This window comes from Apus apus, chromosome 4, assembly GCF_020740795.1.
Source record: "Apus apus isolate bApuApu2 chromosome 4, bApuApu2.pri.cur, whole genome shotgun sequence".
NCBI lineage: Eukaryota > Metazoa > Chordata > Aves > Apodiformes > Apodidae > Apus > Apus apus.
In genome coordinates, this window is record NC_067285.1 from 61,191,586 (window position 1) to 61,208,481 (window position 16,896).

Here is a 16,896-nt window from a genome sequence, read left to right on the forward strand (position 1 = left end):
TGCCCCATGACCACGACGTTTGTTTGGAAGCAGTACCTGTGGCAGTAGATGGCCAGGGACCCCAGCAGGAGCAGGAGGATCAGCACTGCTACACACACTGCAATGGTGATGTTCCGCATCTTCACCCGCTCGGCCTGCTGCTGCTCCCACCACTCCAGATCGCTGAACTGGCACCGCTCCCCGACGTAGCCCGTCACACAGCTGCCAAAAGGAAGGGAGCACACCCTGTAACTGGTGGCGGGAAAAACCCCAGGTTGTCACTTCCATCACCTCGTGTATTGATTTGTCATTGGCAACTGCTACAGAAATATGTGGTTGAATTTAGTAGTAGTGAAGACAAAAGTGCTTCAAAGGAACGGCAGTCAAAACCCGTAGAATTCGGTAAAGAACAGAAAATAATATTTTCTCTTAAATCCTGCTGTGTGGTTAGTTTTTCCCTAAGATTTTCCATGTAACTGTTTCCAGCAGCAAGCTTCCATTTCTTTGAAATAGGCAATATAAGACTTGCTCATATTTTCAGAGTGATGTGGTTAAGTGAATAAAATTTTAATCAGAATCCTTACTTTAAAATGAAAGACAAATAGAAGTGTTTAAAAAACACCTCTTATTTGTTAGAAATATCTTAATAATTAAGTTTTAATACAAGCTTCTTCTGTAGGCAGTTTTTGGGGTTTTGTTTTGTTTTTACCACTGTAAAGGCCAATATGGAGATCCACGCATGAAACTCCCAAATAAAAATTTCTAGAAAGGGAGAAATACATAAAAAAGACTCAGCCTAGTTCTACTGTCCAAGGTGAGAGACATAAAAAAGGAAATAACAAATATAAAAAAATTAAAAGTCTACTCAATTTGCAACAATATCTCATAACGTAGGTTCAAAACCTTCTCACAATTCTTATCAGTCTAGTTTTACTCAAATTAAAGAGGTAGCCAAATGACCAAAAAAGCAGGATGTGTGACCTGCAGCAGATTTTACCTAATGTCCTGAAGATGTTATCTCAGCCTTCATTATTAAATCAAGCACAAGCATTCTCATTCAGTCACAAATTAGAATGCAAATATGTTTGAAGGCATAAAAATGCTATTTTTTTAATGTAAGTTCACAATAAATTCCAAACAATCTAGAAGATCTACTTTCTAGTGTATGAGCTTTTATTAATTAAAATAAATACCTAGCTTGTATTAGAAATAGTGTGACCAGCAGAAGTAGAGAGGTGATTGTCCCCCTGTACTCAGCACTGGAGTATTGTGTCCAGTTTTGGGCACCTCAATTCAAGAGAGATATCAAGGAGCTGGAGCGAGTACAGAGGAGGGCAACGAAGCTGGTGAAGAGCCTAGAGAATAAATCTTATGAAGAACACTTGAAGGAGCTGGGAATGCTTAGTTTGAGGAAGAGGAGGGTGAGGGGAGACCTCATCAGGCTCTACAGCTACGTGAAAGGACATTGTAGAGGCGTTGGTGCTGGTCTCTTCTCACAGGTAATTAGTGACAGAACAAGAGGCAATGGCTTCAAGCTGCAACAGGGGATGTTTAGACGGGACACTACGAAAAATGTTTCACAGGAGGAGTGGTTAGACAGTGGAATAGGCTGCCCAGGAAGGTGGTTAAGTCACCATTAATGGATGTGTTTAAGGGTCGTTTGGATGTGGTGTTGGTGGATATGGTTTAGGGGAGAACTTTGTAGAGTAGGGATGATGGTTGGACTTGGTGATCCCAAGGGTCTTTTCCAACCTGAATAGTTCTATGATTCTATGAAAATACAAATCACATTTGGTATGGTATTTTTGACAGATATTTTTTATAACATTTTCCCATTACTTCGGTTGGTATTTAATCCATTACAGTCTGGATGAATGAATGCTGCCATCTAGTGAGAATTCAACAATGTGAAAATTGAGCAAGGTCCACACAAAACCTGATCCCTGACAACACTGCAAATCACGGTTGTTCCTTAATCTTTTAAATGGCTTCCACTTCCAGCACTGCAGAATATGTGGATTTTTATTCTTCTCTGGCTGCTACCATTAAAAGCAATAAAGAATGTTTCTATATATACACTAGCAACAAAAGGAGGGCTAAGGAGAATCTCGATCCTTGATTTAAATGTAAGGGGAAACATAGCAACAAAGAATGAGGAAAAGGCTGAGGTACCTGGACCTTCTTTGCCGCAGCCTTTACTAGTAAGATCAGTTATCTCAGGGTACCCAGCCCTCTGAGCTGGAAGTCAGGGACAAGGAGCAGAATTAAGCCTCCATAATCCGAGGGGAAATGTTTAGTGACCTGCTATACCACTTAGACACACGTAAGTCTATGAGACTGGGCAGGATCCACCCACGAGTACTTAAGGAGCCAGCAGAAGTGCTGCCTCCATCATCTGTCAGCAGTTCTGGCTAACTGGGTGGTGCCAGTTGGCTGGAGGTTAGCAAATGTGATGTCCATCTACAAGAAGGCCCAGAAGGAGGATCTGGGGAGCTACAGGCATGTCAGACTGACCGTGGTGATGGGGAAAGTTATCTGGCAGATCAGAGTGAGTGTCATCACACAGCACACACAGGAAAAACAGGTGATCAGGCCCAATCAGTATGGATTCATGAAAGACAGGTCCTGCTTGACTAACTTTATCTCCTTCTATGACAAGGTGACCTACTTAGTGCATGAAGGAGAGGCTGTGGATGCTGCTTACCTGGACTGTAGTAAAGCCTATGATGCTGTTTCCCATAACGTTCTCTCACAGAAACTGTCTTCTCATAGACTGGACGGGTGTATACTTTGATGGGCAAAAAACTGTCTGGATGTCTGAGCCCAAAGAGTCGTGGTGAATGGAGTTAATTCCAGTTGGTGGCCTGTCACAAGGCGTGTTCCCCAGGGCTCAGTGTTACAGCCAGTTTTCTTTAATATCTTTACCAATGATCTGGATGAGGGGATTCAGAGCACCCTCAGTAACTTTTTAGATGACACCATGTTGGGTGGAAGTGTTGATCTGCCCGAGGATAGGAAGGCTCTGCAGAAGGAACTGGACAGGGGTAATAAAAGGGCTGAGGCCAGATGTAGGAGGTTCAACGTGGCCAAGTGCTGGGTCCCGCACTTTGGTCACAACAATCCCATGGAACACTATAGGCTTGGAGCAGAGTGGCTGGAAAGCTGCCCAGAAGTGAAGGACCTGGGGGTGTTGGTCAAAAGCCAGCTGAATATGAGCCAGCAGTGTGGCCAAGTGGCCAAGAAGGCCAACAGCATCCTGGCTTGTATCAGAAACAGTGTGGCCAGCCGGAGCAGGGCTTCTCAGCTCTGGGCCCTCGTTACAAGAAGGACATTGAGGTGCCGGAGTGTGTCCAAAGAAGGGCAATGAAACTGGCAAAAGGTCTGGAGTACAAATCTAACAAGGAGCAGCTGAGGGAACTGGGATTGTTTAGTCTGCAGAGAAGGAGGCTGAAAGGAGACCTTATTGCTCTCTACAGCTGCCTGAAAGGCAGTTGCAGCGTGGTGGGGATTGGTCTCTTCTCCCTAATAATAAGCAACAGGGTGAGAGGAAATGGCCTCAAGTTGTGTCAGGGAGGTTTAGATTTAAGGTTATAGTTTATATTTTTTATTATTATATATCTCTATTAATATATTATAATGTATTTGTTATTATATTTTAATATTACAGTTTTCAATAGGATAGTTTTTAATTTTTCTATAATTTTACACTAAAAATTATAACAGATACCAGAGATGACCATGAGTCCATCTCCTGTAATGGCTTTGCTCAAGGGCTTTGCTGAGCTTAGCAAATCCACAGCACAAAGCATCCACTTCATTCCCATGTATGTACCTGAGATATATTATTTTCATATTCCTGCAGGTACAGAGGTCTGTAGGCAAGGGAGATACATTTAAAAGTGATAAAGCCTAGGATTTTACAGTGCTTGCAGGAATAGCCTGGTACAAAGGAAGACCTAGCAGAATGGTGAGTCAAAGAAACCCTTCCACACAAAGCTTGCTCTCCTCACTTCAGAGTTATACCAGAACCACTTGAGTTACTGAGACACTGGGAGATTTGCCTACTATGGAACAGCATCCATCCCTTGCACAGGTCCTCACTTAGCAGGTGAGACCCCATGAGAAAAGGCAGGCATTGGATTTGTCCCACTATAAACACTTTCATGCTTTTCAATGTAACAGATTCAAATATAATCAAATTACACAATTAAACTCCAGCACTCATGGCTTTGAAGAAATTACATTGACCAGGCCAAGGCTGACTTCTGCAAATATGAGATTCTTTTCCCCTTTATCAGTAACTGCATTTGAGGAACCTGGAATTAGGCTATCAACATGAGGAAGGAGGTCTCCTTTTTGAGGTCTCATTGCTACTCTCCCTTTTTTAAGAGGACCATCACGTTGTACCCTTTCTCCCAGGAAGCAAGACTCTTCAAGCTGTTAATTGAAGATGCTGACTCCAGATGCTGACTTCCCTGGTCCCAGTCAGAGAAGACAAGACAGAAGTGTCCTCTCCCATCCCAGTGGGTGCTACACATGAACAGCAAGGCCAACAGGGAGGTACAAGTAAGCATGATATGTACAGGAGAGACAACAAGCACCTCTTTCATAGAGCCATGAGCACTAAGTCATTTAACAACTTATCTCACATTCCCAAAGTAAAGAATTGAGTGTTTAGGGAGCAAATCCAATCCTACTATTAATTGCAATGGGTGTGAATGGAGTGACCACTTACAGAAATTTACAGTGACTACCTGCATGAAAAAAGGAGAGCCTAATGATAATTGCTAGGATGAGTGATGAACAGATAATTTATGGACAAACATTTTACTGTCTGCACTCAACTAATCCCTAAAGATACCATTCACCAGCACAGACAATACAAATTTCTGTACTTACTTGCAGGCGTAGTCTTGTAGATCAGGAACATAATTGCACACTCCTCCGTGGAGGCAGTATGACTCATACGAAGGAGGGCATCCTATAGAATCACCTTGCACAGGGTGTGTAGAGTCTTCATTGCGGACAACAGTAGGGGGCACAGTAGATTCTGAAACACATGATTTCACACGGACATGTCAAACTTTTGGCCACATTGGCAATGTGATCTTACAAAAGAGCTCCAGAACTTCAAGGTAGGAGAGTAGGTTAAACATTCTAATTTTGATGAATTACTCGTGTTTTACCTATTTGATTACGTTGCTTATCAAATTTAGGCACACAGAACTTTAGATCAAAATACTAAATTGCTTGATTCTAGACTTGCAATGAAAGACCCACAGAGGTTGGATGTATTTTGTCTATTATTGATGTGTGAGTACATCTTTGAAGAAAAACTACACTGGCTAATTCATTTTCCTTAAATGATTTTTGCAAGCTAGGCAGCTCTAGGGTCAAGCAAATCTCTATCACGCATGACGTACCAGAGTCAGATGTACAGGTGAAGTGTGATTTTATTTCACACCCTTGGATCTCAGAGTTTCACGTGCAATGTGTCATTCTTACGCAGATTATTTCCACTCTGCTGCTATTCAGTGACTGCTTGTGTGACCGCAGATACATTTTGTATTTCTGCAAGCTAGCTCAAGTACAGCTAACAGCATGTTAGCATGGGGAAGCAAGGAACACCACTGACCCACTTCTTCAAAGGGTTCTACAAAGTCTCTGAATCAAACACACTGTCACCTACACAGGTATCCAAACGAGCCAGTTTCAAAGGTAGCTCTGATGTCTCTGCACAGCATGACCTACAGTGCAGACATGCCCTTAAAGAAAAGGGATGTTTTCTTGCCTACTTTGATGCTACAGCACATCTATAGGTCAGACACAAACACCTACGTGGTAAAGAATTTCTAGCAGGATGGCCCAGCACAAATGCGCTTAATCGCTCTTGTATATTTATGGGATCAGTTTTAAGACTCACACCAGTTTTATTGCAACATAATGACATGACTTCAATGACATTTGTTTTTTAAAAAAATTAATTTGCAGAACTGTCATGACAAAGAGCCTGAACTGAAAGGGATGAGTGATTTTAGTGAAGCCCAGGTGTGACTGCATTCTGCAAAGAAAATTTCAGCTAGCTGAAAGAGCTTATTAGGCAAAGAAATAAAACACACAAGAAGACAGGATCAGATTTACAGCTGAGGGACGTAGAAGACATTACTTCCAAATCATACATCATTTAAAATCATAATTTCTTGAAACTACTGAAAGCTTAAATAAGTGAAAATGGGGGTGAGAATCATGATAGGTGTTCTACTTTTAAAAAAGCAAAAATTTTCTTCTGTTTTTCTTCAGAAACAAATCTCTGACAATCACACAGTGTCCCTCCATCATCAGACAGTCACTTGGTCTGGAGTAAAATTCACTCCAATGAAGAAAGATGACATAGAATAAGATAATGAGTCACTCAGCTCCATGTTTTCAGGAATGTTGCTGTCACATTGAAGCCCTGAAATGAGGATCAGATAGTCACTAGTGCTGAACTTTCAGCAGCTCTCTTCATTAAATTGGTATCCAGATTTTCTAAAGAGTTTCAGAGCCCTTTTGAAAAATCAGCCACTGGATCTGAAAGACTAGCTTATTCTGAAGAATTACATGGAAACTTAAATTATGTGCTGGTTTTATGCTAAGCCTTCTGCAGACGGAAAGACGGCACAGAGAGTTTGAAAAATTACACAGGCTGAAATCACCTCCAAAAATATTACCTCCAAGGAGCATTTACATCTGCTGTTGATTGTAAAGAACCTTAGATAGAGGTGCTATTGCATTTAGACAGCAAAAATTAGCACTGAGCCTTAATGTACATATTTCCAAAACAAAACTCGGATCTCCTTCGCCCACTTCAAAAACAGGCTCCTAAAGCAATGCTAAATGGATCCAGAAGCTGCCCAGTATGTCACTATATTTGCCCAAGACGTCACCAGAATGTCCTTAATTTCCAGGTGTAACAATTTATCCAAGAACACAATTTTTCTTTAAGGGCCACTTCATTTTAATTGCTCACTCCAGTTACTCACTGCAACCAATGCCAGTTCCAGAAGCATCATCAGCACTTGAGCAAGTGAAGTTTCCTTCTGTATTTGTGCAGGTTATGTTCTCTCCGCAGGTGTGGGATCCCGTCTTGCACTCATCAATATCTGTCACCCAAACAGTCTGCAGTTAGAAGAATGAAATGCCTCAGAGCATCAGTTAAAAGGCCAGCATCTGCAGCATTACAGTCTCCTGGCAGTGGGGAAAAACCACCAAAGACTCCTGTGCAAATATGCCTTAATGGAAAACATAATAGAAAAGCAACCAGCACACTTTCTATGCCAAGTAATCACAGCCTCCCCAGCCCATGCTATGCTGCTGCAGAAGCTCTTCCCAGGGAGAAGGAAGGAAAGGTTTCCCCATGAAACATAACGAGTATAGTAGAGGTGAAGAGAAGACTTATTTGTAGTAGGTATCTTCTCTCCTGGCATTAGTAGTCACACCCTGCACCCTGGAGGAGTACTGGAGTACTGTCAGTGGTGTTCTTGCATTAAGACAGCAGAACGGTTTGGGAGTGGGGAGTTGCCAACCCTGTACCACTCAGCCAGTCCAGTCTAGGCAAAAAGTTTAGAGAGAAGGAAAGGGTCTAGAAACTTAAAGGTTTATCCAGTTTGCGTAAATAGGTAAATGAAGTGAGCTTCTGAATTACTATGAAGAGACTCCCTGATTTCAAGAGTTTCCAGGCTCAGAGCCTGCATTAAGCTCATCTACACATACCTCTCAATCACAGCCTGCTGCACATCCTCACCCTGCCTCCACACCTCCTCTAGCACAGCCCATGGCAGCAGCTCCTGACAGGCTGGCACTGGCCCCCTGGGCTGGCACCTACGTGGTTCTAAGGGCTCAAACACACCCCTAAAAATTGGGGAACTTTGAAAGTGTTCATATACCAGGTTTTGGGAGCCTCTGATTCATTTTACAATCCATCAGCAGAACATGTGCCAGATATAACTTGGGGAAACAAAATCACAGATTTAACCATCCCAATTTGTGTGAAATTATTGCTTGAACCACTGGAATTTTTTCTACAGTCAGATTAAGAGGATCTGGCCCAAAACAGTATAGACAAAAGTAGGGGGGCACTCCATCTCTCAGTATGCCTGCCTCAGTTCCCTTTTATGATTCAACTGCTTTTTGTCTCTCATTTTGCAGGCTCTGGCCTGAAATGGAAGGTTCCATGAGAAAGGAAAAGGCCTAGCAAACTCTGTGCTGGTAACAACCTTGAAAGGTATAAACAGAGGGCCAAGTTGATGTGCATAACACCAGCTGGTCTCTGGTGTTGAAGAACACAGAGCTCAGCCCAGCCACAACTAGGCCTGAAACAGAGATAAAGTAATAATGAACACATAATCAACAGAGTTTGCTTGGTAAGAACAGGGCCTTCATGATTTTTCCTACTGTTTTCCTTTCATTCTCCAATGAGAGATGTTGGAGGTATGGCTAATGGTTAAATGACAGCAGTCAATCCACTTTATTCTATAAAAGACTGGTCCCGTTTTTGATTGGGGGGATTTTCTGTACATTTTTCCTGGAGGTTGCTGGACCTTCTCCCCTCTGCTGGGGACACCTGCCAAGGAGACTGAGTCTCAGGAATTACGATCCACCCAAGGACACCCAGCTGTGGCCTGGCAAGGGTGAGAAATATTACTTTTTCACTGTTTTATTTAGCAAACTTAATGTTAAGTAATCTTCATTACTAAGTTTAAGACTGTAGAATCCTTTAAAGGTGATAATATTCTAGGCCTAGTATAACATTTGCCAGCATTTTGACACTGTCTCCGACAGCATCCTCATATATAAACTGAGCAAGTGTGGTCTTGATCAGGTGGCAAGGTGGATCATGAACTGATTGAGAGGAAGAAGTCAGAGAGTTGTGGTCAATGGGACAAAATCTAGTTGGAGGTCTGTGACTAGTGGAGTCCCTCAGGGGTTGGTAATGGGACCGGTACTGTTCAATACTTTCATCAATGACCTAGATGAGGGAACAGAGTGTGCCCTCAGCAAGTTTGCTGATGACACTAAACTGGGAGGATGATCTTTTGAGGTCCCTTCCACCCCCTCAAGATTCTGTGATTCTGTGATTTTAGTGGTTAACCTTTGTTGTTTGATTTCATTATAAGCAGTAAAATTCACTGCTAATATACCCTTTGCATCCAAACTGCACTTCTGTTCTTATCTTCCAGTTTCCCTACACTTTTGCTGTACTTGTGACTCTCATCCAGAATAACTAAAACCCCCAATGTTACATGCAATAAATCTTGATTACTGCATATGCGTGTTGTCCGTCATCCATCCCATCTGGGACAACAAATCAGAGCACTTTTAAAAGCAAAAATACAGCAACAAAACCGTTACAGCACACTTCAAGAAATGTGATTTCAACAACACAACAGGAACTCACCTTGCACCACATTTCTGGACACTGTGCATGCATGCAGACCTCTAAAGCTGAAGTACAAAATCACTTATTTATCAGTTTCTGGTTTTTATAGTACATTTCAAGTATACAAACTAAAAATTAGTTTAAATTCTGCTTACATCACAACATTGCATCACTTATAATATGCTGTGAAAACATATTTCACCATCTTCTGAACTTAAAGACTTCAGGAAGATAATGAACTGTTTTTCAAGAATAGTGGTAGGTATCACAACCATTCTAGCTGAGCAACAATACCACAGACAGTGAGATTCCAGGGCTGCCTGGGGACATGCCTTGTAGGTGGTGCAGTGATATTAAGAGGAGCTTGTCACTTCTGTTTGCACTTGCAAACATCCTTAAAAACACGAGTTCTGAATCTGACCACTCTAGGCAAAATGCCTTCCTGAAACTCCCATCTCTGATATTTTCCACACCCTGCCCATAATAATGATAGTCTTTATTATTTTTCAAACATCTTTATATGTGTTGGAGAACCAAACTTCAGTAAAGACTGTAAGAATTGGGACAAATTTAATGGGCTTCAAATTAAACTATAAAGGGAAAGAAAAAAAAAAAGAAAAAAAAAAAAAAAGAGAGAGAGAGAAAAAGGAAAAGACGAAAGAGGAGCAAAGATTCTCTCAAGCTCTGAACAAACTGTGTGCTAGTCAAATACCAGGGGGGAAAAGCTTCCTGTTTCTTCATATTTACTGCTAAAATGCATTGAAAAATTAAGAAATGTAGGCAATGAACTAAAGACCTGGCATTAGAGCTGGATGGGAAAATCAGTGGGTCTGATTATTAACAAGACTCTAAATGTACTCAAGTTGTCAGTGTCAACACCTTGAACCTCATGCCTATTAAACAGACCCGGAATTATTTGATGAGTATTATGACACAGTCAATACCTGCTTTCGTTTATATTCATGGCAACGATTTCCAATAAAGCTCTACTGCTTCACCTCCACTTCCCTCCTCCCCTTCACTCTTCCTCTCTCCTGCTGTAGCTACTAAAAAGAGTGCAAACACTGAGAGGAGTATCCACTGACAGCTACAGGCCTTGCATACTGATCAGTTGCTGAGGTTGCCACACTTCAAAGAGAAAGTAAAGAACCAAAAAGCAAGAAATTACAAATGTCAGCTGGCTGGGGGAGCCGCTTTTAGGATCCAGGTCCCAACCAGATTTTTCAAAAAGAACCACAACAAGCTTATTTGACAGCTTCACAGCTTGACGCAAGGGTAGCTCAAATCACAAGACATGTCTCTTGCTCATTCATCCTGCCCCAGCCTTCCAGGCACAGCACAGCCCTCACACGTGCACCTACCATAGCAATGAACTCCATCTCCAGCGTAGCCCTCCAGGCACTTACAGACGTAGCCCCCTTCAGTGTTGATACAGCGCGACACGTTTCGGGTGCAGTGGTCCAGATTTCCAGCACACTCATCGACATCTGTGAGACAAACAGGGAGACCAGGACACATGGGTCATGAAACCCATCAGGTAAATTGATAAAAAGGAATGTCTACATCACAAATCTCCCTCAGACTGTGCTGTCACTTGTCATTTGTGCATTTGAAGCAAATGGGAAAATAAGGGATTTGTGGTCTTTTCTTGGTTTGGAATTTGATGTAACTAGCCTTATATTCTTCAATCCTACTCAGACAGAAACTTTGTTTTGACAAAGAACACATAAGCTTAAAAAAAAAAAAAAGGTACCTCAATGAAAAAAACTATAACCATTTCACCTTCCAATATTTTCTTCCTTTCCATAATAACAAAGACTCCTGTGAGTCTTTGTGCTTAGCCACCAAATGGTGAATTGTTCAGTTCCTAATGCCTTCCTGTCTCAGCCTTTATGACAGAACAAAGGGCTTCCTTTTATGTTGTATACAAGTCCAAAAACTTAAAGATTACTCTGAGCAATGGATTGTCTGATTGTTAGTCACTTTCTAGTGCTAGAAAGCAACAAGAGCAGCAATTTTACTTAAACATTATATCAGGAATACTATTTTTAAGAGTTTCCTTAATACATACTTCTAAATTATACATCAACTACCTCATCTGTGGACTGAGCCGTAATAATCAGGCATTTTTTACAAATTAATACATTATGTTTTTATTCCTATTATCCCTATTATTGCTTGTGAATATTAACAAGATTATCACTCATGACACAGCAAAAAATAAGGCATGTGATAATTAGCCATTTCATATGACACACTCTCTACTCATCATCCCTTTCAAAACAAGCAATACTATTGACCTTTCTGTGATGGCTCATGCAGCAAAGCTGCCAGTGTGAGAAAATACAGATTTTCTTCCTCTCTCTCAGTCTACACTTTTCCAAAAGATTGTATCAATGTCTTTTATTACCATAGCATGATTTCCCCTTCCTGGTAAATCCTTTCAAACACTGGCACATAGCACCATCTTCCAGCAAAACACACTGTGCATTGACATCACATTCTAGTGCAGTGCAGTCATCTTGATCTATAGTATAAACAAAAAAAAAAACAACAACAAACCCAAAACATTAGGTGCATTTGGACAGATCAAAGGATGTACTGCAAATATTAAAAAAAAAAACCCACCAACCAATGAAGCAAGAAACTACCAAGAAAACCAGAACATACAGTCAAAGTTTGAAACATAGCTCTCCAAGGTCAATGACAACAAGCTAATACAATCTTTAAGACTCTTGTCTTTGTCTAGATGGAGTTGAAGTGTCATTCAGTATTAGGGCTTGTGAATTTTGCACGCAAAACCTATTGTACAGTTTAATGACCTAGTGTCATTGAACATAAGTAAATTTCAATGGTTTTATTGGAATTTTGTTCAGAGTAACTTAATATGCTTAAGAAATCTAAAAGAAACTTTCACAAGCGCTCCAAATTAGAAATGTTTTTTCTCTAAATCTGGGTAATATTATCAATTTTTGTTGACATTATGAAGGAACATGGAGACAAACAAAAAAGCAGTCACACTTGGCATAATTGCCTAGTCTCAACTTCTTGTAAGAGGGTTAAGAGCATGAATGCCACCAGTCTTGACACTGAGCCTTTCTTCCTCTAAGGCCTATGATTTCTTTCTGTTCTATAAACCTGTTCAGAGCCTCACAGTAAACTGACAGAAGACAATTATCAGACTCTACCTGATACCATTATTTCAGCCATCAACAAAACACTGATTTTCTGCTTTTCCCCTCTGTCTGCATCCTTGAGTATTCCACTGCTTTGTGTGCTCTGCAGCAAGGTCTCCAGTGCTGGCATCGGTACCACCTCCTTGTGCTCAAAGACAGCACCTGGAAAAAAGACAAGAAAAAGTGACACAGACTATTTAAACCTACTGAATTACATTTCTGATTCTCTATCACTTATCTAGTTTCCTTTTAAAATAAATACCATCATTCTACCAGCCTCGTCTGTTTCTGGCCTCAAGTCATTCCATATGTCAAAAGAAAAAATACAATGATCAGACAACATTGTTATTATCCCAGGACAACAGCCCGGTGTTTTCATTCTTCAGAGAAACCACCATTCATTATGTAGAGCAAAGTGAATATTTTCCAGTGCTACCTCTCAGTATCCTCAAGAGCTTGGGGAAGGGTTTTTTTTGGAACTGAAGTATTGTACCTGCTGTCATGTTGGAAGCATCCAGAGCATGACATGTTTTTCCATCTTGAGTTTTCCCAAATCCTGGATGGCACATGCAACGGACAAGTCCAAACTTGTTTTCACAGATCTGATCACAGCCTCCATTCTCATAAAGGCAAGGATTTGCTCCTAATGCAGAAAAACAGGCAACTTAACAGGCTGTTCCTTCAGTCAACATCTCCTTCTAGCTGTGCAGAGTTGAAGCAGTTGGAAAAAGAATAAGGACTGAGAGAAAACAGAATAGCCTTTTTTCTTTTTTTAAATTAAAAACAGATGCAATGGATATTATCACCTGTGGCAGGAAAGCAGATTCACATACTCAGTATCTAATGTATTTGTTTTTTTGTTTAGTTTCCTTTATTCTTTCTCCTTTAATATTTAGAGTCCTACCATTCCCTGGAAGAACATTACAAGGGCATAGAGAACCTGTGATTACTTTCTTTCAATCCTGGTCTCTTGAATTACTTTTTCTGCTTACAGGAAGATTGTTCTGAACAGAAAATCAAATTATTTGATCCAAAACTAATAAATCTTACAAAATCTTTCTTCATGTCATTTGTTCTAATTTGTGTGTGTGAGGGGTGTTAATAAACAAGGATAAATAGGAATTACAAGACTATGGTAGCCTCATAGCAATTGATCAGCATCTATTCTTGGGCCCAATCATACATTTACAAAATCTGTTGGCATTCCTGGGACACGTGCCTAGATAACTCCTTCAATAAATGCCAGTCTGACTGTGCAAGGCCTTCTAAAAAGCCTGTTTCTGAGAAGATAATCCTCTCCCCAAGAATATCTATTCTACCCATCTCTGGGGACAAGAGGAGGCTGGAAGGGAATGACTGCTAATTTTTGCAGTATACCTGGTTTCGCCAAAGGATGAACTACAACCATTGATGAGGGTCTCAGCATGCTGCCTCGAAGACGTACCCTGTTTTGGCCGGTCTTCTTGTCCACCCTCATTAGTGATGGCCTGGCCCAGTCAGAAAACCAAAGGTGATCCTCAAACACCACTACACCAAAAGGGTGGCCTGCAAAGAAATCAGAGTTCTTATTCTCACATTTGTAGAACATACAAAAGAAGCCATGTAAACAAAAGCAGTATCTGTATACAGGTCTACTTCTAACACAGAGGCATAGCCGTCACCACTTCTCTGCTTTTATGTCCCATGGGGAGGGATAAGTATCCGTGCATGATGGACCATGGGCACATGTTACCTATGCTTTTAGCAGAGGAGGCTATGACACTTGCTGGGCTCAGTACAGTCTCTATACTGCTGGTGACCTCCAATCAGATCAAGTTCACAAGAAGCTTCTACCTCAGACATCATGATTTCTGTAAGCAGCACTGGGACCAGCCTTTCAGAAGCAGAATGCCTCACTCCTCTGCCAGGAAGTGACCCAGTATGGAGCTGCTGAGGTACACAGTTCCTTTTGCAGTCTTCACATAGCAGGGAGGAGCTCATGGCATGTGCCATCCTGCCTAAGTGTACCAGCACAGGGCTGCCTGGGAGCTACTGACACTACAGCCACTGACACATGGTAGTCAGAGCCAGTGTGTGGTCTCTGCAAGTGCCAGAAGTACTCACAAGTGCAATACAGTGGTCCACACAGGCATATAAACATGCACAGACATTCACTAGCCTGTTCATCACAGTGCAAAATTCAAGAAAGGAATTAATTTGCCTCACTTCAGCCAACTAGCAGCAGTAGGCTTGACTAATTAGTCATTACCTGTTAGCCAGCTAACTAACAGAAACAGCTCACACAGAGCACAGGATGCCATAGATCACCCAGGTATCTTCCTCTCTTTTCACTGATTACAACAGGAACCTAGACACCAGCTTCGACCAGGTATATAACACTGACATGCTTAACAGTAGATGAGAGAAATTCCACCCCAAGTTCAGAGTACAGCAATTTTTCCCTGGTAGCACAACTTTATCTGCACTAAGAAAATTCAGATCCCTAGTCTGTCTTCCAGAGAAAAGCTCAGCAATTCAGAATCCAAAGGACATTTGCATACATAGGGGCAGACATAATTATAAAGATCTTAAAATTATTCTTACTCTTTTTAATGTCTCTGTCATGATAGAAAATTGACATTAGTCAATATGGGACTATGCACTCTTCCTATACATTTAGAAATCTCCTGCATTCAAGATAGCCTTTGGGCAATTTTTTTTTTTGCATTCAAGATAGCCTTTGGGCAATTTTTTTTTTTGCAATGGAGGGTGAGAACATATACTGTTCTTCCGTGGATGTCCACCTGGTTTCAGAATGGGTGCTTCTTGGCTGAAGCAGGTTTGCTTTGTCCTGGTCCTTACTCACAGTCTGAGAATGTACCTCACTTTGTACCACTGCAGTCTGAGCCCTTCTGAAAGGAATATTTTGTAGGCACATGATTTTATGATCTGTGCAGGATTTTTTTATGTAAACCTCAACTAGGATATGTTTAATTTCAGTACTGAAACTAGAATCCCAAAAAGTATTACCTTAAAAACTAAAAAAAATAAAAAAGAAACATAAAGCCAAGCAAACACACAAACGAAACAACAGATAGATTAGAACCTTGGAGAAAGAGTCTATGTATGTGTTGGTATATCTTAAAAACATACACAAATAAACTCAAAAAATCCACTCCTATGTAAGAAAAATTCTAAGACACTGCTTAAGTGTTCTTAAGTGTTAAAGAGCTTATTGTTATTGTTAGCACATCATTACCCCCGTGGAACCATACTTAAATCACTGGCAATGGTTCTTAGTTTTTCTTTCCATTAAATTTGAGCAACTAGGCCAGGATCTAGATACCATCCCCATTCAAACATTTACTCACAATTTTAGGACCTGTAGCTTACACTATCAACAAACCCCCTCGCTTGGACCAGCAATTCCTTAACCTCTTAATTTATAAATACATTAAGGATTAAAAATAGTGTAGTGTCACCAATGGAGACAGCAGGAGCAGAAGAATGAATAGCCACATGAGCCCTTTCTACAGCAGTGCAAACCCAAAACCTTGCACAAACCACAGGAAGGGTTGTGGTGTTCACTGCCGTGCATGGGGGCTTACAGGCTGGTTTACTTGCAGCTGAAAACAGGGTTAGCCTAAAAGCAGAAATAACTGCACCTATTTTGCATGCGGATATCCTGGATGAATTCTCAGTGCAGGGGCACTAGAGGGAGCTGCTGTAATAAAATTCATGTTACAGCAGCAGGCCGATGAAGAGATGCCACCTTCCTGTTCTCAGATGTATAGCTGTCCAAGAAGAGAAGCTGAATTCTAGTCTCACTAACAGCATCAGCAAAACAGGATATCAAGTCTCTGCCTCTCTAAATTCATGCCCCTACAGGGTTGCACTTAAGCCCTTTCACTTCTTCCCCTACAGGTGTTGGTGACCTTTTCTCCCACCTCCAACCAGCTGTATCACTTCTCCAAGTCTCCCTCCTTACCCACACCTGTGCTCCTCTGTTTTCTCCCCGTTAGACACTGTCTCATTTCTTCAGAAACTTTCAACAGGCTTCAAGGTCCTCCTTTGCAGATCAGTTGCAAGGCGGAGTGTACAGCAGAATATGCAGAGCAGAGGAAAAGAGAGGAATGCTGGGAAGTCACTCTGCTTAGGGCTTTGAGTGTCTTATGGACTGAAGAAAGCTGCTCCCTCCAAGAGCTCACTCTTCTCACCTTCAAACGAGTGGGTGGGCATCTGTTCTAGGAGATGAACACAAGCCTTCCCAGAGCACAGACTAGAACCTCAGCTGCTTAACAGAGTAACCATAAGGTCTTCAACCATGGCAGTTGTGGCACTGAG

General features: G+C 41.3%; 1 protein-coding gene across 5 annotated transcripts in view; it reads right to left on the reverse strand.

Moving 5' to 3' along the window:
- EGF (epidermal growth factor) overlaps positions 1-16,896 on the reverse strand; it is a 62,732-nt gene that overhangs the window by 12,493 nt on the left and 33,343 nt on the right. For all 5 annotated transcript variants that reach the window (XM_051619014.1, XM_051619012.1, XM_051619011.1 and 2 more), the window contains 8 exons: positions 13,951-14,118; positions 13,067-13,216; positions 12,586-12,735; positions 11,808-11,924; positions 10,759-10,884; positions 7,002-7,121; positions 4,879-5,029; positions 37-201 (listed from right to left, as the gene is read on the reverse strand). In XM_051619014.1, the coding sequence (XP_051474974.1) occupies positions 37-201; positions 4,879-5,029; positions 7,002-7,121; positions 10,759-10,884; positions 11,808-11,924; positions 12,586-12,735; positions 13,067-13,216; positions 13,951-14,118 (1,147 nt within the window). The remainder of the gene's footprint in view (positions 1-36; positions 202-4,878; positions 5,030-7,001; positions 7,122-10,758; positions 10,885-11,807; positions 11,925-12,585; positions 12,736-13,066; positions 13,217-13,950; positions 14,119-16,896) is intronic.